General features: G+C 42.8%; 1 protein-coding gene across 1 annotated transcript; it reads right to left on the bottom strand.

Annotated features, from left to right (window-relative positions):
• Positions 1-4917: 4917 nt before the first annotated feature.
• LOC119894224 (olfactomedin-like) lies at positions 4918-24729 on the bottom strand. The gene is made up of 5 exons (XM_038706854.1): positions 24596-24729; positions 24302-24460; positions 23745-23957; positions 21503-21635; positions 4918-6798 (listed from the first exon to the last, which is right to left on the bottom strand). The coding sequence occupies exons 1-5, from the start codon at positions 24716-24718 to the stop codon at positions 5951-5953; spliced, it is 1476 nt and encodes a 491-aa protein (XP_038562782.1). The 5' UTR covers positions 24719-24729; the 3' UTR covers positions 4918-5950.

Below are 24729 nucleotides of genomic sequence, written 5' to 3'. Positions count from 1 at the left end.
AATTCCTCTCACGTTTCCGCGATATTTGCTTTAATTTGCGAGTTTCATTATTAACAGTAACACAAACGACTTTGGCAAGGTGGTGATGCTGCTACTCGTCGCAAAATTGGTGGCACTGGTAATACAGTTCCCCATCTAGTGATTACATTGCATTAACACTTCAAATGACATTTTAAAATTCAATAACGTAATGGATTCAGTGCTGTTGTGTGGTTTTCCTTAGCCTACTTATTAAGTCGCAGATCTTAAGACTCAAAAGACTCATCACCTGCTTCATTCTTCTTTTATACAAAAATTATTCATTTGGATAGCATGGCAATAAAGAATGTGTATCATTTGTTATTTTCATATTCAACCCCTGTTGAATATAAAAATATCGCGGTAAGTTAAAAACCATTTATGTAGCCTAAGCAGCTGAAATTTGTTCTATTTATGATCGGTGTTGTATCCTTACTGGTTATCAAACCAACTGGTTGCTGTGCACGTGCGCCTGTTTGCAACAGCTGTGGGGCCTGTAACATGAAGCGAGTTCAACCTACCCAGGATATCTTTATCTGGCTTCACTAACCCTAACAATCACAATCTGGATAAGCGTCACACAAAGCTGTTTATCAAGACATGAACAAGTCCACTGGCAGCAGAACGTGATATTTTACAAACTAAGAGCAAACTGCAACACTACAGACATACGAAATGGTCATGATATGCTCACATGTCTGCACATGTGGGTATATCATGACCATTTCGGAGACAGAAAACTCTTCATTACCTGCGCCCTCTTCGCAAACATGTTCTACCGAGACTGGTGGAACATGACCAGTCTCGGTGATAGCCTATAAGATAGCTAACCTAAAATAGCCTACATTAATATTAAAATTAATTTCAGTATCCCTACTGAACTGCTCATAATATTCAGCCTCACATAAGCAAAATGAAACCCATTTATTTTAACGGCTGTGACAGGCGGTGTGAAATGGACTGGGGAGAAAAATAAATAAATTTCAAAGCAGTAGGCTTACTGTAAAATCCTACAATAAGTAGTAGCTTACAAGGCTTTTAATTAGTCTCTGTAGGATGATATCGCTATACAAAAGTTTCTCCACATCAAACATAAACAGCCTAAAAAACAGTCTGCAGGACACTGTAGACACTGCGTCGACGGTGACGACACTATGGGAACGCCTCTGGGCGTGGCAGGACTGAATTATGAATGAAACTACTCCAATCCTATTGGTGTTGCTAGAACGGTAGCGTGTGACGGCATAACCGGAGGCGTATATAAGCACGTCAGCACACAGGACACATTAGCCCTTTTCTATGAAGCAAGGTACTCCAGGCGGGGTGAGGTATGGCGGACCGACACAGTGTCTCGTCCCCCTTCTCGGGGAACAAGGGTTACATACGTAACCCGAGACGTTCCCCTTCGAGGGAACTCGAACTGCGTCAGTGACGACACTATGGGAACGAGATACCCACTTAGGCCACGCCTGAACCCCGCCTGCCCCCAGCGTGCAAAAACCTGAGGAGGGCCCTAGAGGCCGCCATGCCTCGAGTAGAGTGCACCCTTACGGCCATAGGTGAAGGCAAACCGCGCACCTGATAGGCCAGGGAAATAGTCTGAACGATCCAGTTGCTGATGGTGTTGCCGGGGCTGTGCTCCCCGCTGTTTAGAAGCAGGGAGCCCAGCCTTGGGGGAGGGAGAGGAAGCTCCCTGCTCCTACTCGAAGCCTCAGGACCCTCTTCCCCCGGACCCGCCAAGACTGAAGGACAGTCCTCAGATCCGCCTTCCCGCGTTCCCAGGTTGGTTGAGGAGGACCCCGTGAAGCGACGCTCTGCCTCTGGCTGCGGCGGTAGGCGCTGGACGAGGGCTGCGCCCGCCTCTCCTAAGCCATTGCCGTCCTGGAGCCTGACTGGCGGGGGGAGATATCGCTCAAATGCCTCTCCCTGTGTTTTGGCGTGCTGAAACCTGCTGACGACAGTATCCACTGCTTCGCCAAACAGGCCATTAGTCGAGAGGGGCGCATCCAGGAGAAAAGCCTTCTCCTTCCCCTGGATGCCCAAGGTGGTGGAGCCATAGATGGCGCTCCGTAGCCACCAATGCTGCCATGGAGCGGCCAATGGAACGGGCCGTCTCTTTGGTAACACGGAGAGCTAAGTCCGTAGCTCTACGGAGCTCGGCCAGGTCCTCCTCAGAGGGACCACCCCTAGGTCACAGTCTCAAAGAAGATCGGCCTGGTACGCCTGCAAGACGGCCATCGCGTGCAGGCTGGCACCAGCTCGACCTGCTGCCATGTAGGCCTTGCCCACCAAAGGCAGGCATCTTATCCATTGTGCCACCACCACCAGTAACTTATACTGTACATTTATTTAGTTTGGCTGAGGGAGTGGCTGGAATGACGGATGGAGTGGCATCACTTCCATCTGCAGATGGGAGCACTCTCACCACCTAAAAAAGTAAAGCATATTTTAAACTTAGCACACTTTTAAAAGAAATGGAAGTAACTTGGAGGATGAATTATTGTAATGTTAAAATTACCTGGGTTAAGTCAACAGCCCCCCTGGACAGAGGAAAGATGCCTGTCTGGCAGAACCCAGCTTTAATATTTTGGGCAATGACAGCAGTGGGGTAGACATTTTTGAGAGAGGTGAAAATTGCTTCTTCCCCACAGCAAGTTCCCTTTGCACCAGACCCATCTGGAAAGCCATGGTGGAAAAAGTAGTCTTTGGTAGGGTTGTGGATGTGTGTGGTATGGGCAGGTATGCACAGAATTTTAATTTTGTTTTCCCTGCAGTAAACAGGTTTGGATACTCGTGTTGGTCCATGATTAAAAGAAGTGGTCGCTCCTCAAAAGCATACAGCACAAAATGCTAGAGCCATTTGAAGAGGAGCTCCAAATCAATGTAACCCTTCTCCTAGATGCCATAGAGTGCACTGGGAGGCCCATCCAGCATTTCTTCTTTGGAAGCAGCCATGTTTGTTGATGAAAGTTGATGGATTGTGGGATTGTGGGTCCCTTCTTAAAACATACTTTTATAGGAGAGCTTTTCCCGATCTTATTTGACTTTATTTTATCCCTTTTATTTTATTGAATTTTACTAATTTTATATTAATTTTTCATGCTCTTATCTTGTTTTTTTGTATTATTCTTTACACTTGTTAAAGCACTTTGTAACTTGTTTTTGAAAAGTGCTCTACAAATAAGGATTATTATTATTATTATTATTTTTATTTCTTATTCTAAATGTATCTACCTTGTACTGTAACTTCCACTTTAAGTTAAATACTTTTTATGAAAAGTTAGCTATGAAATTACATCACAATCAGTTCAGTTAAAGTTCATGTTTAATTTTTTAAAGAATGCCAATTTAAAATATTTGATTAATGTTATGTTAACTTACCTTGCCTGCTGGAGCCTCACCCAGCATGTTAGCCACCTGCCTGCTAACCCCAAGCCTGATCCCCAGCCTGCTAGCTCTGAGCTCCGGTCTGCTAGCCCCCAGTCAGCTAGCCTCCAGAAAGGCCAGCTGGAGGGTGATGTGGATCCTGCCATCGAGCGGCCCGGACACCGGCCCACACCACAGCTGATCCATCTCTGCTGACTCCAATACCCAGAGCCCAGTCGACGGTCTCCATCACTGTGGTTGAGTCTTGGCCGACTCCTGCACCCAGATCCCAGTCGGTGGTCTGACCGACGCCTGTTCCTGGGCCCTTGTCGGTCATCCAACTGACACGGGCTCCAAGCTCTATATTGGAGGTTCAACCGTCTCCTGTGTCATAAAGGCTCATCTTGTGGTATACATTTTCTGTTTGAACTCCTTTAAAAATCTTTATTTTGTCTGATAGCGGCTGCTGGTGGTTCTATAAAAAATAGCGAGAGAGAGTGGGCAACCCTGCCTGGTACCCCTCTGAGGACTAAAGCTTGGCCAAGTATGATCATTTTTCTTGAAAGATGCTCTTGGGGAACTGAACAAGATTTTAATCCCAGTCTACGAAAGAGTGTCCAAATTCAAATTTATGTAAAGTAGCTAATAGAAATTTACAATTTACCCTGTCAAATGCTTTCTCTGCATCCAAAGAAACAACTGTAGTTTCCAAGTTATGAATAGTGGCATAGTCTATTAAGTGATATTGGGAGATAACTGGACGAGAGTGTGGGATCTTTGTCTGGTTTAAGGAGCAGGCTGATATTAGCACTATTAGCAGAGTTCATTGTTGGAGGCAAATCGCAAGTACCCCTAATTTGCATTACCATCCCATACAATGTGGGCATAAGTATTTCCCAGAATTCCTTGTAGAATTCAGCAGGAAAACAGTCTGGCCCAGGGGTTTTATTATTCGGCATATGTAAGAGGTCTTCATGGAATTCAGCCATTACACTCATTTAAGTTAGCAGAGCAGCATGTGGGAAATGCTACAACACCCCCAATCAAAGAAAATGGGGTAAACACATTTCAAGACTTGACATTGTACTGAAATGTTTGTAAATGTTTGGCCAGTTATAATACAACCTGGGGATTTCATTATGTTCATGATGATTGTGATTCTGATGATTTTGACCCACATACAGGGATTTTTAACAGAAAAGTGTTCATGTGTTGTGCTATTCTACTAGATTGGCATTAGGGATGGACAGTGTCAGTGGATTCATCACTTTGGGCCAGATAGAAATATATTCGCGAAAGTTAGCATGCTAACACACTAAACTAAGATGGTGAACATTTCGGTTAAAATAGTCATTGTGAGCATCCTAACATTAGCAGACCCCCCATGCATTAGCACGGCCTTAGTAAGCTACAAGCGCGTCTGAACACCTGACACACCAGTCTGCAATTACAGCCAACACCACAATAACACCATTTTCTGTTGGGAAGAAAATGCTATTAAAGTTAGATACAGGTTTTATCATATTATTGGTTTTTATTGATTTTCACCTTTATTCCAGTCAGTGTTTCTACATGACATACATTTGCTACAACATAAAGTTTGTAATATGCTCTACAAAACTTTGGTGGCCTGTCCCCGTCTGGAGCTGTCCCCGGAAATGTCCCAGTTTTTAACTGTGTTGTACATAGACTGTATAAGGTGTTAACAGACCTGAAATCAGATTTACGTGGCCAGAAAGACTGGACAGCAGAGTGTACAGGTGTCGTGCCAAAAAGTGATCACTGAAAACTGATCCGTGGGAACACGCGCAGCTGCAGCTGCTTTTATCTGGATCAAACAGACATAACGTGCAAATAAACATCACTTTATGTCCGCGGTAATAGCAAAGATATGTCATTATGATAGGCCTACTTTTAACATTGCTTTTAACAGGATAATCACAATTGTGGCCAAATAAGTGTTTGCAGTTTATCGTAACCAAGCATGACATTTACGTGATTATAGGCAATAATTGAAGCCTGTTGTTGCCGATAGATTATGTGTTTGGCAGGCCTATGTCTAATATCCTTGTTTATATTTGGAAAACAAATGTAGCCTATAATTGACATGACTTACTGCTGAGTTATATATAAAATTAAGACAAGATCTCTTTTGCAATTATCCTTATGACTCTACATTATTTAACTTGCTGTGTACCAACCAATCCGGTTTTACCTTTAAATGGCCAAACACACAGATAAAATGCATTATTCTACTTGACAGAAAGTAATTGAAGCCTCTACTTATTGACTGAAAGGTAGTTTCTGCCTCAAAATGACTTGATTTCATTCTGAAGAGTTATATTTGACAGATTATAAAACTGAAATCGTCCCTATTTTTTATTTCAGAATAACATATTTTTAATGACATACTGACCATCAAACCAAAAATGTCCCGGGTTTTCATTTCAGAAATTTGGTCACCTTATACAAATCATAACATGGAGTCTTTAAGATGGATCTTGTCTGGCTCTCTATCTTGTCAGTTCTATCTGAAAATGGCTAACATGGGGACAACAGCTTCAGATCAGAAGTTGGCCTGGTAGGCCAGCAGATATCCATCGTTGTACATGTAGATCTGTCTGTTGATGGGGTTATAGCTCAGGCTGGCCACTCCTTTAGCTACCTTCTCCAGTGGCAGTGCTAGTGAGTTGTTGTCTTTGCCTGTTGCTGTGTCGAAGGCGTAGAACACCTCCTCCCGATATTCGTCCACAAATCGAGTGGCATATAGCACACCGCACACCATGAAAGCATTGCTCACTGCCTTCTTGAACAGCCTCGTCTCCCACGTCTGGGAGACATTTAGTGTCTCGGCCTCACTGTCCCAAACTAGCCGACTCACCACTAGATTACCATGGTTACCGACAGTGGCATAGATTGCCCATAGTCCCGTCTCGTCTGCCTCCACATCCACATCACTATTGGCACGGCACTCATAGTAACAATACGGGAACTTGTTGTTGAAACCCACGCCGGTGCCTGGAAGTGTCACCCGTTTGACGGCGTTGCTCTTCAGGTCGTAGCGACAGACGTCTGCAGAGCGGTAGCAGTTATAGTACAGCGCTTCACCATATAGAACAGCACTGGGACCCTCAATGCTGTTGGGGTGACTGTGGGATGGAGCAAAGGTAAAGTCCTTGTTGTTAGCAGAGGCCATGAAGTCTTCGTAGGTTTGGTAAACACGCAGGGAGTTGCCCCAGATGTGGCTGCTGAGCAGAGGTTGGACCCAGTAGCTGTTCTTCTGCCCCTCGCTGTCCATCTGGGCCTGTTTGCCCCACGAACCAGAGATGTAGCTCTTACCGTAGGGACTGACCTTAGTCATGACAGGTTCGCTAATATTTGTGATCAGGCCCTTGAGGCAGTACCTGTCCTGGCCTGGAAACAGACAAAGATGAGAAGGGTCTGAAGATCAGGTGATGTACAGTACAGTATCACCTTTTTTGTCTATTAAAATGTTGAGGAAATTATAATAAATTTGGGTGGAATCGCTTTCCATAAGAATAGTAGACTATAATAGTAACATAGAGTAGGCTATAACATGTTTTGAAATTGTATGTAAACCTCTGTAAAATGTTAATACAGTAACCCTACCTAAAATCCTTTACGTATCCTTGATAGAGGCCTGATACCAATGCTGGATTTGTGTCTTTACAACAAACAACACTCTGCTTTAATGCCTTATCTGCGATTGTTTCTATTCTGGTGTCTTTTTATGACAATATTTAGTATTTAGTTAATGAGCATGAATAGAAAAAATTAAGAAATATTTTAGTTTGAAAAGAGGTCTGTGCATCCAATGAAAGAAAAAGTTTGAGAATCAAAGAACCTCTTGTCCACCAATTTAATCTTCATGAAAAATTACAAATATTGGGAATATTACAGTTTTTTCTGAATGCTTAAGCGCTAATCGTGATTCTTGTAGCACTATTTCTAAAACTATTAATACGTATAGCAAAACCACTCACTGAGTTTGCAAAACTAAAAGCACAAACACTGCTTTGCACTCAGTTTGCAATTTTGTAACACACACTTTGCAAAACTGTAGGCACAATTCACTGCACAACACTCTTTTTGCAGAACTTTAAACACAACTCACTGCTTACACTCAATTACCAAATTTCCAACACACTCCTAGCAAAATTATACACATGTATGGCTATCATTAACACTATTTTGCCAACTGTCTGGCACACTTTCACATGTTAAAACTGTTTTAGATAATTAGTTCACTTTGCAATCAGCCTAAGCACTATAAATAAGCCACAGGTAAGCTGTCTGTGTGGAGTACAATGGAAGGAGCAGTAAGAGTGAGAAGAGTGAGAATCAGAGGAGGCCGAGGAGGCCGAGGGAGAGGACGTGGAGGTGAAGAAGTTGGAGGAAGGGGACGTGGAGGTGAAGAAGTTGGAGGAAGGGGACGTGGAGGTGAAGAAGTTGGAGGAAGAGGACGTGGAGGTGAAGAAGTTGGAGGAAGAGGACGTGGAGGAGCAAGAAGAGGACGAGGAGGGGAAAGAGGAAGGGTAAGAAGAGTAAGAAATAGAATAACTGATGACATCAGAGCTACAATAGTGGACCATGTCATCAACCATGGGATGACCCTGAGGGAAGCTGGCTAACGGGTTCAGCCTAATTTGAGCCGCTACACTGTGGCAAGCATCATTAGGACATTTCGAAATCAGAATCGGTAAGTACTTTGTAGCACTGCCTTACTCTAATGAGAAACACAACAGTACCATACATGCAAAAATAGTGAAATTGTTACTTAACAGAATTGCTAGACGTCCACATGTTGGGGGCAGAGGAAGAATGTTCACTCCAGAGCAAGAGACCCATATAGTGAACATGGTGATTGCCAATAATGCAATAAGACTGCGCGAAATAAGGCAGCGCATAATTGATAATGACACCATCTTTCAAAATATACACAGTGTAAGCATTTCTGCACTAAGTCGTGTACTTGCGCGCCACAGAATAAGAATGAAGCAAATTTACAGAGTTCCTGTCGAGAGAAACACAGAACGTGTAAAGCAACTGCGATATGACTGTGCAGGTAAGCTATAGTGTCATTGGTTCTGAATTTGGAAGTGCATACTGTAGTGCTGTGCATGGGCCTGATGTGTTGCATTTGTTTTGTCTTGTCCAGAGAGTGATGGAACTAGAAGCAGATGCCATGGGACATGAGCTACTTTTTGTAGATGAGGCCGGTTTTAACCTCAGTAAAACCAGGAGACATGGCAGGAACATTATTGGACACCGTGCCATCATCAATGTCCCAGAACAACGTGGTGGTAACATAACCATGTGTGCAGCTATAAGCCAAAATGGTGTTGTTCATCATCATGCAACCATAGGCCCATACAACACTGCACACATTATTGCATTCCTGGACATCTTACATGACATGCTCACTGTTCAGAGACCAGAGCAGACCCGATATGTCATCATATGGGACAATGTTAGTTTCCATAGGGCTGCTTTGGTCCACAACTGGTTTACAGACCACCCATTCTTCATGGCACTCAACCTCCCTCCATACTCTCCATTCTTAAATCCCATCGAGGAGTTCTTCTCTGCCTGGCGCTGGAAAGTGTATGACTGTCATCCTCATCAACAGGTAGCCCTTTTACAGGCAATGGAGGAGGCATGTGGAGATATTGACCAGGCATCATGTCAGGCCTGGATACGGCATTCAAGGAGATATTTTCCCCGGTGCCTTGGACTGGAGGATATCGCATGCGATGTGGACGAAATTTTGTGGCCGGACCCAGAAAGACGACATGATGTAGGCTGATTGTCTTTTTTTGTGAAATTACTATTTTGTGTTCTGACTTTGTCTTGGTTTTGATGAGTGTGAATAAACACCAATACTTGAAGTTTGGATCCTTGTATGTTTACATGACACTATGTAGTGGACCTAAATTTATTAGTTATGCATTTTAATAAATTTATGAGAATTGATACCCAATTATGAATTATTATTCATAAAATCAGAATTTCCTCGTAAAGGGCACCACCGGAGTTGTTATAATCCTAGAGTCTCCGGACCTCTAGGTAGTTTTGAATAATTATACAATTATTACTAGTGATCAGTTAGTTAATAATCGCACAATTATCTTAAATCAGTCAGTCAGTCTCATATCTAAAGGGTCAATTCTCTTGGCAGGAACTATAAATAGGCAACACACACAGCTCTTGATTATATTACAGTGAATTTATTCTCTAACTAAGGTGATAAAAGACGGTTGGATACAGGGAACATAAACATTTGCTGAACAATGAGCCTGGAGGTTCGATTGTGGGAAGCATTCGACTCATACGGCATAGAAGAGCTAATGAAAGTAAACTAATGCTATAGTTTAGGAGTTAAAATGGACATCTGATCACAGGACGTGTGTTAAGTCTTACTGCTTGTCGACAGCCTGCTTTTGGCCTGTTGCACGGGTCCCACGCTAGCTGCCCGATCCTGGCTTTTTGCTAGGGATTCTTCGGGGTTCTCCGTGTCTGATTGAAAACGCCTCCTCCGTCTGGCAATTCGGCTGTTTGCAGGTTTCCTTGGTTGTAGCTAGCGAGACCACGTGGCTTGGTCTGACCTCGGTGAAGTTGGCTCGACGAAAAGGCTTAAAATGGAACTTGGTCGTTCCTGAATTAGTCCAGTGTAACTTAACGGACTGATAACTTTAACAAACAAAAGAAATAAAGAAAATAAAACAAACTGAAGGCAGATCGATGTCTCGGCACTTCAGGTGTGTAGCTTCAGGCGAACAAAGGCCTGTTTGTTTCGCTGGCCGAGTCTGGGCGTGTTGTCTGGCGAGGCACGCCACGCGCGTGCCGAAGCATCCAGGGGCCAGAGTGGAAGAGCGAGAGGGAAGAGACAGAGCGAAGAGTGAAGAGACTCGCGAGCAGGTCGCGTGTCGCTCTTTTGTTGCCTGGGGCGTGGTTCCCCAGGGGGCGTCTCAGGTTTCCCAAGGGACTGCCTTTCCAAACTTAATGTCTAAAGAAAAGAAATCTATTTGCACGTATTATAATCAAATATTTTCCACAATCGAACCTCAATGGTTGAACGGTTGTACTGTTCTAAGCATTTGGTAAATTGTCACATTATTGGTCAGGATTTTTATACATTTAACCGCATTTCCGACGAGGGCATGTAATACTTATTTCGTCCACTTGGGGGAGCTCAGGTTACATGAGGAAAGCTTGGATTAAATCAAAGATCGTCTCTCCTTAGGAACCGGGGAATATTGTTGATTCATCCTTAAATTCAAGCTGGCGATTAAGAGTGTAGTAAAACATTTCTTTGTCATCATTTCTAAAGGGATTTTGTAAGAAAGTATTATGAACAAGCATTGATTACATCAGATGAAGGAGTGTCTTGCTGAAAATAAAAACATTGCACAAGTAACTTCTTTTCAGCACTAATATCAACAACAGATAGCAACGACAGTTAACATAACTACTCAAATAGAGGCAAACGTATTCAGGTAACTAAAGATTTAATTAAATTTAATTAGATGCTTTGAGTCTTTTGGAGAATGCAGTCCTTTGTCATCCAAAGTTCAGTGTCTGGAACATGTCACACTTAGGTGAGACAAGGAGTATCCTTTTGATGTGGTAATAAACAAAGAATAAGGTCAGTTTCCACGGAAACGTGTGTGGTGGGGTAAGTTTTGATAGGCTGTTCAGGGAGATGCCAATGGCTGGCTCGTGTCCCTTTGTCAGTTTAACAGTCAGGCCCCGCGTTATCAGCTTCGGAATCAAAATGGTACCAGTTTTATGGTCGGGCTAGCACTTAGAGAAAGCAACTTTGACCCCTCCCCATCTTCTCTGGGGAGGAGAAAGGAATTTAGGGTAGCTCCACATTTATTCATGAAAAATGCACAAATCCACACTGTTGTTCACTACAGTCCCCCCTTCGGCCAAAATGTTCCCTCCGATAGGTAACGTTTTGGACGCAATGAGAAACAACATGTGTGGTTTGTCAGGTGCAGGTCGACTTTGTCAGGAGCTGATGATGTGTTGGTCAGCTGCTGGTCAGGTACTGATGATGCTGGTGAGGTGGAAGGAGTCAAGCAGAGCAGAGCAGGTGGCAAAACACAACATCTGTGATCAGGTTGATGTCCTTCTAAGGCTACTAATTCTGCTAGTCACTTAGGGTAACCCCAATTAGCTAGTCTTAAAGTAGCAGGTGCCTGCTGTGTTACTTAATCACCTGAAACAAAGTAAAGCGGAAAATTAATTTGGGAAGCAAAACAAATATCTTAACAAATTGACAAGTCGTGTGTGAGCATGACCAACATTATTTTTCTCAGAAATTCATTGATATTCAGAACCATAACCTGCAGTGAGCTTGAGGGTTGTTTAGCTGGTTTAGGCTAACAGTCTAGTCTGAGGGTCTTCGCCCTTTCAAAACAAACTTTCATAAAAGAAGCGGCTTTTAGTCCTGAGAGGAACTGTTCTGAGTGGTATTCTATTTCTGCAGTTGCTGCAAGAAGATGTCTGCTCTGGAGCAGGTACTCTTAATTGGTATAAGGAACAATAAATTTAGACAGTAACCCCCACTTGTGACTAAGTGGTCAGGTTGAGAGCGGCTCCACCTGGTGGGTGGAAATTTTTGGAAATTCAAGGTAATTGGTTAAAGACCTCCACTGGTAACTTAGTGGTAGGTTTAAATTGCAACAGGGAGGCACAGAATAGTGGCTAGAGCTGTGGGTGGCGGACCGAAGTAAAAGATACCTGGCTTCCAAGTTCTGTTTTACAAGGCACGCACGCGAACTCTAATGACCTTTTAACCACTAGCAGCTATTGTCCCTAATTGAGGATTTCTGTTAATTAATTTATTAGGACGTTATCGTTCCCAACAAGTCCCATGGGATTTTTGTGAAGCTTGGTTTGGTCCAGAACAGGTGAATGTTTGTCTGTGACCACAGAAGGATCGGTCCAGTGGGGAGAGAACTTGTGTGCAAGTCTTCCTGTTCTCTGGCCGTCCTGTTTCCTTAGTGGAGCAGAGATGTGATGACACACTCTGTCCCCCCTTCGGAGCTTGTTGTGAGATGCATTTTGGTCGTTATAGACTTTGCATCTTTGTGTACTGTCTAAATTATTTTGGCCTGCGAGGAAATGTTTATTTCCTCTGGCTGGTTCAGTTAGGGGTTCCCTCCTGTCAAATTGTGTCTTTGACAAGGGAAAAGAAATGCCTCTCCGTTGTAAGGAGGCTCTGAGTGATGGTTTTGCTGGTTGAGACTGGCAGCAAACCTTACAGGTTTTGATGTAGTCTGCTACATCTTTTTGCATGTTTGGCCAATATGCTACTTGTTTTAGTGCATTGTGGGGTTGCACTGAACCCTTTGTGGCTTTTGTAAGGTGAGTCATGGGCGTGCATGAGCATCACCCCCCTGTGGCTCTGAGGCACCACGAACGCAGGTGAAGTGCGGGCGTCTGAGACATACGAGAGAATGCCCGTGACGACACGCAAAGAAGAGCGCACCAGGTAAAGGTGTTTCAAGCCAGGGATTGAAGCAAGCTCAGTGTTGGAGACAGGCTCTGCGTCAGAAAGGCAGAGGAGCATTTTGCTAATGGTGGGATCAAGAGTTTGAAGCCGAATTAGGTCAGAGTCACCAAGAGAGTCAGGGACTGAGATTTGTGGCGCAGGGGCGGCTGTCACAGACAAGCCTGCTGCCTGGGCTCTGGTGGCATCGCAAGTCATAAGGGCGGGATGGGTGGTGAGCAAATCCGCTTGGGAGTGCTGGGGTGTGTCTTTAACAGCACCCTGTTTGCCTAGTGCTGTAAACTTGGTGTCAAGTTCAGCTGTAGGATGACTATATGTGGTGTCTGACCCCCCTCTCATGCCTTTATGTAAAGTCGTGGAGGATGGCTCTGGTGGTGACAGTTTGTGCACCCATCTGTCTGTCATTGGTCATGTTGCCTGTGGGAACAGAGTCGCTGGTAGGCAGCAAAGAGGAAAGGCTGACAGTAGCCTTTGAAGGCTCAGTGTGAATCACTTCCTTAGAGAGGTCAGGAGGCAAGGAAGAAGGCATGTGCCCCATCTCTGGAGTCCTGAGCTCACAGTCATGAGTGTCGGTGCTGATCGGCCAATCCAGTGGAGTGGTTTTGGGGATCAGTGCGTCATTTGAGGTGGTAACTAAAGCACAGAGGCGGGTTTCTCGTCCTGTGATGTATTCAGACAGTGAGATAGGCAGGGGTCGTTTCACCTGTGCCCAGATCGTCAAGTTCTGAAAGTCAAGCAGTGGCTCAAAGCGGTTAAGGAAGTCTTTGCCAATGAGTAGAGGAATGGCGTCAAATGGTGAGACATACACCGGGTGGATGAGGTCCATGGGACCGATAGACATGTGGACTAATGTCATGGCTGTCAGATTGAGGTTTTCAGGGCCGAGTGGCTGGACCTCAATGTCACAAGTCTGTAGTTTCAGGTCTGTGTGGGAGCGGGTCATAGCCTGTAGCTGCCTGAAGAGGGCTGATGACATTACAGTGATGTCTGCAGCTGAATCAAGAAGTGCTTCCTGCACCAGAGTGTTTTCAAGTGTTACAGGCAGGTAGAATTTCCGTGAAACTCCCCTTTCAGTAAGGTGACACAAGAACTGTTGGGAGGGCGGACTGCCCTGAGTGGCTTCGGACTGTACCACCAGGAGTGTCCTGGAGGGAGCAGTTCTCTCAGTCCATCTGTGTGAGCGTGTCAGTCGTTTTGACAAAGTGTCAGGAGAAGGGGACTTTGGCTTTGCAGCAGCTGCGGCCAAGTGCTCTGCCTTCTTATCTTCCTGTTTGGACAGGGTTTGGAGCAGGCGCTTAAGCGCTGTAATTTCCTCCTTACTAAAAGTGGGTGTGTCAGACTCACTTTCAGTGTTATGCTATTTGTGTCTCTATAGTGGGATCTCTGGAGTGTAGCTCTCTGAGATCGCCTGTCCCAATTGTTTTGGGATTGTGCTGCTTGTGTCCCCCTTCCGTGAAAAGAGGTGGGTTTCACAGCGGTTGGGCGTGTACCTGGGCCGATGGGTTTCAGGCCTCAGATTTTGGCTCTTCTCAGACCAAGATGGCTCTGAGTGACGTCGACCATGCTCATTTTGCTGAGGCAGGCTGCACCTCTGCTTCTGGCTTGGTCTATAATTCTGGGAGGTGATGCAGGTTGACGCAGGTGTTTCAAGACCAGGAGCTTGTTTTGGCTCCACCTGTAGGGAATTGATGCTGCGAGTGAGGACACCATGGGGCTCAGAATGCTTCGTCATGGTGAGTCTCTGCTTTTCAAATCCTTTTGTAGCTAACTCGCGTAGCTGTCGACTGGTTTGGGTGCGTGGGCAAGCTGCCACACCCAGATGATGACTGGTAGTGGGGTGGAGGTTTTGGATAAAAAGATATTTGAAGTTTAACTCTTCCTCCATATCGGGCTCATTTTTGGTACCAAAGTACGCTTGTCTGAGTCGGTTGTAGTACTGCTGAGGAGGTTCTGGCCTCCCTTGCTTAACAGCAAGTGCAGCTGTTAGACCTGATTGTGCTGTCAAGTCAGAATATTCCTCCACCAGTGCCTGGCAGAGCGAGTCATAATCTTGTCTGACATACCTGGGCTGGCGTTCAATAAAGCTGCTGACCTCTCGACTAGATGTCACCTTGATCAGGTAAATCTTGTCGTCAGTGGTGGCAGCAGGGAATTTCCGCAAGTAGTATTCAATATCTTTTAGATAGATACTGGTCTCATTTGAGCCTGTAGACTCAGGCTCGAAGCGTGTTATGTGGCGAGCGATTTTGTCTAAGTCCCTGTCAGAGGGGCTTAAGTCATGGTCAGCAGTGGCGGCGGATGCAGCCGAGGGGAGTAAGCCGTCTTCACCTGAGTAGGTGGAGGGCTATTTCTCTGGCGCTCTGTCATATGATCCTGTGGGATCAGTTGTGGGAGTGGTCGTGGAGACCATCCTCCTGAGGCTGGCAAAGGGGAGCAAGCCTTGTCTCTCTCTGGTGGGAGTGTTTTGTAGGAGGGAGTATGTTTGGCTGTCTCACATGAGAGCTGGAACTCTCTTCTGGTATCAGCCAACTCCTCCTTGTTTTCCTGCTGTAGCGGGGATTGGGTTACTCTGTCCCTGTCCTCTAGCTGTCTTCGCATTTCTTGCATGCGTTTTTGGTCAGCTTCTCTAAGTTTGCTATAAACCTTGACTCGTAATTTTAGCTCTTTAATTTCCCCCACTGCTTGTCTAAGGAGGGTTTCTGATTGGTCAAGAGATTCAGTTGTGTCTTTAACTTTACTTTTGGTCCACTCTAACTCCTGTTCTTGCTGAAAGAGTGAGTGTTCAAGCTGATTGGTCTTTTCCTGCAGCTCAATTTTCTCCTCATCGACTCCACCCTCCTGTGGGAGGTGGCAAGGAGCCTGTAGGTCAGTGATGCGTTCTTCCGCTTCACTTAGTGACTGCCTGGTGTTTTCCAGCTGCTGTTCAAGCTGGTGCGTGTGCTTAGACTGGGCAGACATTACAATAGCTAGTTTTCCTAGCATCTGGGACAAGGCTTTGTCCTTTGAGGAAGTGGCTAGAGCAGTTGTTAGCAGCTCTGCAAAAATTGTTCACCGCATCGGTGCCTTGTATTTGGCTTGAGTAGCCAGGTACCATGGTCTCGGTCATGTGGGCCAAGATGGAGTCAAAGTGTTCCAGTGGGTCGCCCCCACTGGCTGCCACTAAGCGTGGGTCTGCCATGTTCACAGGCAGGTGCTCAAGTGGTTTGGTTAAGGACTTTGCTGTGAGTCCAAATCAGACAACAAACAAGTGTGTCAACTCAGAGGATATACCTACAAATACAAAAATAAATGGGTGTTGCTTCTATAGCTTCCTGGAGCTGTTGATGTTCCTTTAAGTTAATTTGGAAGGCTGGAATCTGAAGAAAAGGATCAAATCAAATCTATGGACTCAGTTATACAATTTGCTTTAACAAAATCAGAAGTGGACTACAGGTGTTAGCTGGTACAGCAGACCTGAGCCAGTCAGTTAAACAGAGTTTCAGCTAGTGTGTTTACTAGTTGAGAAAAAGGGAATGTCAGGTTGGAGAAAGCTGACTTTCAAGTCAGACTTAAATGCCCAAACTGAAAATTCAAATTTAGGGTGAAGGCAAAAATAGGAAAAGAAATTAAATCACACTTGGGATTAAAGTTAAATGCTATAGATCAAATCAAAGTTCATGTTACAACTAGCTTGACAATCAAAGCTCAAAGTCCTTAATGATCAAAGTCAAAGTTGGAAAAATTGTTTGAGAAAAATTAAATTTTAGAATCAGAGTTCAAAATCGGAAAATTAAAATTTTGAGATTAAAATTATTAAATTTCTAAAAGTTCAAAGTTACATTAACAAAAATCCCAGGCTGATTAAAGTGGATTTAAAAAAAAAAAAAATCAAAGCTGATTAGACTGAAGGTTTTTTTAATTACCCTTTGGTAATTATCAAGTTATCAAAATTCCAATTGCTATAAAAGTCAGAGTCCAAATTACATTTATGATGAACAAGGATTAAAGAAAGCCTAGTTGGAAAGCTATCAATTCAACTTATCAAGCTTAATGTAGGTTTCAGAATTCCAATCAGTCCAAACAACAAAAGGTTAACAAAAATTCAAATCAAGATGTTATTCTGTATTTATCTTATTCCTGCAAGGATCAAAAATAGCACTACAGAAAAGGCTTCAAAATGACAAAGTCAAAATCAGGGATATTGCAGCAGTAATGAGAATAAAGCTTTTTATTCAAATACAGCTGGATCAAAATTAGAAAAGCGAATCTTTGAATAAAAGATTGCATCAAAATTAATAGAACTACTCAGTGTAATCCTAGGTTAGGGTGCTAAACTGGCTCAGTACCTTGTTACAAGCAAACACCCAATAGATCTTTAAAAGTTATTCAAGGAAAAAGGAGAGCCTGTGCTCTATCCTACACTTAAGGAGTAACACTCCTTATTAATTTAATCTGAGAGTCGACACAATGGTTTATGTGTCTCAAGTTAACAAGATCTATCACCAAAGTCTGGTTTAATTCACTCGATTCAAACGCTCATCTCTGTCACTGATGACGCTGAAGTCGATTTAATGCAGAGCATGCAATTTATTCCGCCAGCCAGTAGGGGAGCTGTGGCTCCGCCTCGGGCGCGGCCTATTTCTCAATGTAGAAGAAGAAGCAGCTTCCTCTCTGGTCCTCGGACCCAACAGCTGTTAGCTTCAGGCTAACGCAGTTAGCAAACCGTCGTTGCAGCAACGGCAGTAAATCAGAACACTGACGGACACAGTCCCGCTCAAAATGGGGGAAGGACTCGCTCCTTTGTTTCAATGACTCAGCTTGCTTTCAAGCTTCGATTTAGCGTTAACTTAGCTCGGTAGGTACAACGCTACAGGCTAAACTCGGCGTCTTCACGCCTGTGACTCCACTGCCGGGCAGCTGTATTTGTTGAAGTAGCTAATTCCAACAGGATACCGGAGTTTTGCATATGACATAACAATCCACGGCTCAGCGCGTCAGACTGTTATTTATAGCAGCAAACAAATCACATTGGCACAGCGCAACTGTAATCTGTCTGCCTCTTATTAGGCCTTAAAATGATCAATATCGGTTAAGTTTCTCTCAACCAAAAGGGCATTTCATCCACTCGTCAGCGGAGATTGTGTGTAGCTTTAGCTCAGATTTCTCATATGGCAACGTTACAGGAATGCATTCAGTTTAACATTAGCTCGGTCCTCATAGCTCAGCTCACTACAGCTCTGTACTGAACAACAAAGAACAATGGCCCGGCGGCCAAACAAGTTGCACAAAGCATTTCATTTCACAACAAAGAACATGGTCAAAACTCACACACACTTTCATCACTAACGTTAAGTTAAGAGGGAAGACAGAAGAGTTTCTAGGGAGCAACTTACTGGGCGATAATTATTTCAGTGGCAAAATTTTGGAGGGAATTTTTTTCTGGGACTCTTAATAACTTCTCTGCATCAGGACTGTGTGTATAGTCTATTATAGTATGTCACAAGGCCTCACACGGGGCACCATTATGTAGTGGACCTAAATTTATTAGTTATGCATTTTAATAAATTTATGAGAATTGATACCCAATTATGAATTATTATTCATAAAATCAGAATTTCCTCGTAAAGGGCACCACCGGAGTTGTTATAATCCTAGAGTCTCCGGACCTCTAGGTAGTTTTGAATAATTATACAATTATTACTAGTGATCAGTTAGTTAATAATCGCACAATTATCTTAAATCAGTCAGTCAGTCTCATATCTAAAGGGTCAATTCTCTTGGCAGGAACTATAAATAGGCAACACACACAGCTCTTGATTATATTACAGTGAATTTATTCTCTAACTAAGGTGATAAAAGATGGTTGGATACAGGGAACATAAACATTTGCTGAACAATGAGCCTGGAGGTTCGATTGTGGGAAGCATTCGACTCATACGGCATAGAAGAGCTAATGAAAGTAAACTAATGCTATAGTTTAGGAGTTAAAATGGACATCTGATCACAGGACGTGTGTTAAGTCTTACTGCTTGTCGACAGCCTGCTTTTGGCCTGTTGCACGGGTCCCACGCTAGCTGCCCGATCCTGGCTTTTTGCTAGGGATTCTTCGGGGTTCTCCGTGTCTGATTGAAAACGCCTCCTCCGTCTGGCAATTCGGCTGTTTGCAGGTTTCCTTGGTTGTAGCTGGCGAGACCATGTGGCTTGGTCTGACCTCTGTGAAGTTGGCTCGACGAAAAGGCTTAAAATGGAACTTGGTCGTTCCTGAATTAGTCCAGTGTAACTTAACGGACTCATAACTTTAACAAACAAAAGAAATAAAGAAAATAAAACAGACTGAAGGCAGATCGATGTCTCGGCACTTCAGGTGTGTAGCTTCAGGCGAACAAAGGCCTGTTTGTTTCGCTGGCCGAGTCTGGGCGTGTTGTCTGGCGAGGCACGCCACGCGCGTGCCGAAGCATCCAGGGGCCAGAGTGGAAGAGCGAGAAGAGGGAAGAGACAAGAGCGAAGAGTGAAGAGACTCGCGAGCAGGTCGCGTGTCGCTCTTTTGTTGCCTGGGGCGTGGTTCCCCAGGGGGCGTCTCAGGTTTCCCAAGGGACTGCCTTTCCAAACTTAATGTCTAAAGAAAAGAAATCTATTTGCACGTATTATAATCAAATATTTTCCACAATCGAACCTCAATGGTTGAACGGTTGTACTGTTCTAAGCATTTGGTAAATTGTCACATTATTGGTCAGGATTTTTATACATTTAACCGCATTTCCGACGAGGGCATGTAATACTTATTTCGTCCACTTGGGGGAGCTCAGGTTACATGAGGAAAGCTTGGATTAAATCAAAGATCGTCTCTCCTTAGGAACTGGGGAATTTGTTGATTCATCCTTAAATTCAAGCTGGCGATTAAGAGTATAGTAAAACATTTCTTTGTCATCATTTCTAAAGGGATTTTGTAAGAAAGTATTATGAACAAGCATTGATTACATCAGATGAAGGAGTGTCTTGCTGAAAATAAAAACATTGCACAAGTAACTTCTTTTCAGCACTAATATCAACAACAGATAGCAACGACAGTTAACATAACTACTCAAATAGAGGCAAACGTATTCAGGTAACTAAAGATTTAATTAAATTTAATTAGATGCTTTGAGTCTTTTGGAGAATGCAGTCCTTTGTCATCCAAAGTTCAGTGTCTGGAACATGTCACACTTAGGTGAGACAAGGAGTATCCTTTTGATGTGGTAATAAACAAAGAATAAGGTCAGTTTCCACGGAAACGTGTGTGGTGGGGTAAGTTTTGATAGGCTGTTCAGGGAGATGCCAATGGCTGGCTCGTGTCCCTTTGTCAGTTTAACAGTCAGGCCCCGCGTTATCAGCTTCGGAATCAAAATGGTACCAGTTTTATGGTCGGGCTAGCACTTAGAGAAAGCAACTTTGACCCCTCCCCATCTTCTCTGGGGAGGAGAAAGGAATTTAGGGTAGCTCCACATTTATTCCATGAAAAATGCACAAATCCACACTGTTGTTCACTACAACTATGACAAACGTATGACCTCAAATTGACATCTGTACACAGAGAAAGCAAAAGCCAGATGTGTTTTGTATTCATACCATCAGTGTGTAGTTGGCACATTGCGTGCTTAGTAGATGATGGCTTGTGTTTACTGTTTGATACGAAAACACCATTTTTACGAAGGTGTGAAGAGTTAATCTAGCTGTGTTCGCTTTTGCAAGAGAACTACAATGTTTTGATAATTGGGTGAAAGGTTTTCTTATTTGTGTGTAGAGTTTTGCAAAAATAGCCAATAGTTACAAAAAATGTGCTTAAGCAATCAGAAAAAACTGTAATATGCAAGTAATCCACTTGGAACTGTATATTATTAAGTTTCACTCCACATATTGCATTCCATACATTGGGATTTTCAGAATATACCAGGGCTATCCGGAAATGTTGGCATGTAAGTGGCACTGTTCATGTTAAGGGATCAATCTACACATGGTGATTGTAAGACAAAATCTTAAGGAGCATTCTTATGATTTCTAAGCAGAATCATGGATGTTTTATTCAGAGACATCACTATTACTGGAAAGAGTAAGTTGCTCTGATTCAAGCAGCGTGTGTGTTGTCATCTATTACACTGCGATTTTGAATGCAAAATTAACATCATCAATCATCAATCATCAATTTCTTTCCAGTTCTCCTCCATAAAATGCTACCCCATAGTTTGAGAACCACAGTTTAAAAAAAATGTGTCAGGTTCCTTGGACAACTAGATGCATCTGTTGAAACAAACTTACATTTACAATCAGTTGGAACTGAGTTTAAAATCCCGGGATTCTGGTTCAACAATATTTGGACTGTCCAGTTGTTTTACTGACAAATAAGGCCAAATCGATTGCAATTTTTCACTGACGTCTTTCTTAAAATGCCTTTCGTACTGTGCTGCACAATCGAACATGGTCAGAGGCCAACTTACTTAATTTTAATGCAGGTAATGCACATTTTCCCACAGAGTCCTCCTGGTTCTTCATAGTTATTGCAATGACTGAGTGAGTGCTCTCTTACACACACACACACACACACACACACAGCACCATACTTACCTCTGAAGTCTTTGGGGATTGACTTGCAGGACTCAGCGGTGTTCTTCAGGTAGCGCAGTTTCTCTTTGACTGTCTTCATGTTTAATGTGTTTGACATTTGCATCTTGTCTACATCTGCACGCAATTTACCCACCTAACACACACAAACACACACACACATATTTACAACAATGTATCCAGACAGCTATAGACACATATATACACGGTAAGCCATATTTATCTTAAAAACATTTCAAATAACTCAGGTATGTTTCTTCATATTATCATTCTTTCATATCTGCGGTATTCCTGTGACATGTTATTATGAGCAAAGTTAGTTTTTTCAATTACTGAGATGCAATGGTCAAAACTGAAGCCACTTTTTCAAAACTTTTCACACAGTCTGCATTACCAACATGCATCTTGGCCAAACAGTTAATCTCACCTCTAAAAGTCACTCAAACCACCAAAACTCTTCATACAAGTTTCAAAATAAACTCGTTCAACCAAAACACTGGCAACAATTCTCACTTAGAAAGCATTCATTGTCACTTATAACACACTGACTTACAAAACACTAACAACAGGAAGCATTACAAAAATTTGAGGAACTTTTATCTTCAAAACGTTTTTTTAATATAAATCAGTATTTCATATAGAATACAGTTGTTCTCACTTTTGGTACATTTCTCAGATCAGAATTGAAATTCTACTTGTTCAACCTCCACATCATCTAGTCACTTGTGCACATAGCAATTTCTCAGGCTTTTGAGAAATTGCTAATTGCTTTGACACATTTATGCAAATGATTATGCACAATTGTCTGCTGTTTCCGACAATATCAATTCCTTACTGTATACCATGTTGATCACAATGTATTATACTGGTTCTCTGTTGAATAGTCTTACCCAACAAAACATCTACTCAAAAGTGCATTGCCTAAGTCACTACATGCAAAATAGTTGAACACGTAATCTGCAAAATGTTTTTTCTACATGTGTCTATTAGACTTTTTTTTGTAAATGTGTCCTACAGTAAATTGATGAAGATATCTGTTGTGATGTGAATATGTATCTGTGGCCCACTAGATAGGAACATCAACCTGAGGGGTGTTTCCATGTTTCCATTTCTTATTTTGTAATTGTTTCTGTCATGCTATGCAGTGCTGTAAAATAGTCTAATAGTTTATTTTCTCTCCATCACAATGACATGCTCTGTCAACAAATTACAGTGCATACAGTAAATGTGTAACTGTGAATCCTATCCCAATCCAATTTCTTGCAATGTATAACTCAATACTGTTGAAAGTGATCTATGCCATACTGAAAAAGTGCAGCCTTGTGCATTTTCAATCATTGTCATCCAAGCATAGTTTACCAATATAAATAGTTGTGCAAGTGTTACTGTAAGGATAATTCTAGAAATGTACCAAAGCAACTGAGAAAAACTGTAAAAACAACATATTTTCACTTTATTGACTGTACTATAGTATATCTAACAAGAACGAATCAGAAATTCAGAAATTGGCCTCAATATCCTTTATTTTTTTCTATATCATAGCATTCAATAATTTACTTACGGTAAAGTTCCTGAAATGTCAGTGCTGCAACACAGTTTCTCAGTTGTTTATACAGTAAAACTGGTACCTGAGACACAATGACCACAACCTGTAATTGATGCACCAACACCTTGAACCAATTCTGCTAAAATACAAGTACATGTCCTGCTTTACATGCAGCTTGCAGTTTTAAAGTAAAACCATATTCTAAACACTACACATATTTCTCTACACACATAGACGTAAACATGTTCGTAATGTTCTGCTAAGATTTTCTATATACATCTGTTCAGTTACTGCCAAAATGCAGAACATTTCCAATCATTCTGTTTTTGAATGTGTTTTTAACAGTTTTGGACAAAGTGTGTTAGCATCAGAAAAATGTGCTGCAGATATAGTGTTTTGCAGGTAAATTAGTAATGAGAAAAGAGTTCATTGATTTAGGAGAAAGTGGTCATTGAATGGATTTTGTGTGAAAGAAATGAAAAAGGATTCACAGTTTGGTCCACATACATACATACACATACGTTTTGCTGACTGTGTGAGTGAAGAGTGTTTTTTGACAATGTGACTTCAGTTTTGACCAATGCAGGTTAGCAATTGAAAAAAACTAATATATCATTCTTCAGAGTTTAATAAATTTTGACTTTATGTAGGCTATTACTCCACGAAATTGTTGTGTCTTCAGTGGATGTTTTACTGTACCTCTTTGGAGAGTTTCTGTGTTTGGCCGTTGTTTAGCTGCTTGTGGATGACACCAACATCTGTCTCCAACTGGCTGAGCTCCTGGCCCAGCAGGCGCAGAGACAAGACTGAGTACAGACCCTGGTCGTGAAGGTACTGGTGAGGCTCCAGCCGGGCCGTCATGTTCTTAACCAGGGCCTGGATCTGAGGGAGACGCTGGCTGGATAACGTCACCTGCAGTTAACACAGACAGAAAATGCTGTTGTTGTGCTGCTGTTTTTTGAAAACTGAATGTGTTTTCAGGATTCCAGGTTCAAGTTCATATTTTCTTTGGGGACTGTACCTTCACATAGTCACAAGACTCGCAAGAGTCTAAAATGCTGAAAGTAATCATAATAATCAGTTGTATCCAATCAAAATGTCACATTAGAGTAAATGCTTCTAACCTGCATTGTATGGCTGAGCAGCACTGTATTCATATAATCAATCAAGTCAGAGGTGTAATTGGACTGGACCCAGTCTGAATTAGGTACCACTCTCACCGATGTAAAATGATGCTGGTCGACCTTATTTCTCACCTGTTCCTGCAGGTTGTTCAAAGATCCTTCACAGGACTGAACCTGCTGCAGCACGGACTCGAACTTCACAGCAGGGAACGTCCACAGGTTGGAGTCCACCGCACAAACACATGAGCCATTCTTCCTCTGGCCAGACACTTGCTGAGCCTGGCCATCACCCTGTAGTCACACATGTATAAAAACACTGATGTTGTATAGAGCAGATTTACAAGGGAATAGACCTCAGTCTAACGTCAGCAAGTGCAGAATCTTTTCCTAATTTCTTCTAAGAGTAGGATATCGGGTGTGACTCACTGACGACAGTAGCAGAAGGAGCAGCAGCAGCATGTTTAGAGCTGGAGAAATTAATAGACATACAGAAGCTGTTAGTACTGAAATCACCACCCCTCCTCTTCTCTTTTCTCTAATAAACACCATCTCAACAAATA

Source organism: Micropterus salmoides, unplaced genomic scaffold (assembly GCF_014851395.1).
Source record: "Micropterus salmoides isolate LMB-PRFRI ecotype aquatic unplaced genomic scaffold, ASM1485139v1 Ms_hic_scaffold_8, whole genome shotgun sequence".
Classification (NCBI taxonomy): domain Eukaryota; kingdom Metazoa; phylum Chordata; class Actinopteri; order Centrarchiformes; family Centrarchidae; genus Micropterus; species Micropterus salmoides.
This window is presented reverse-complemented; position numbering and strand designations above follow the sequence as displayed.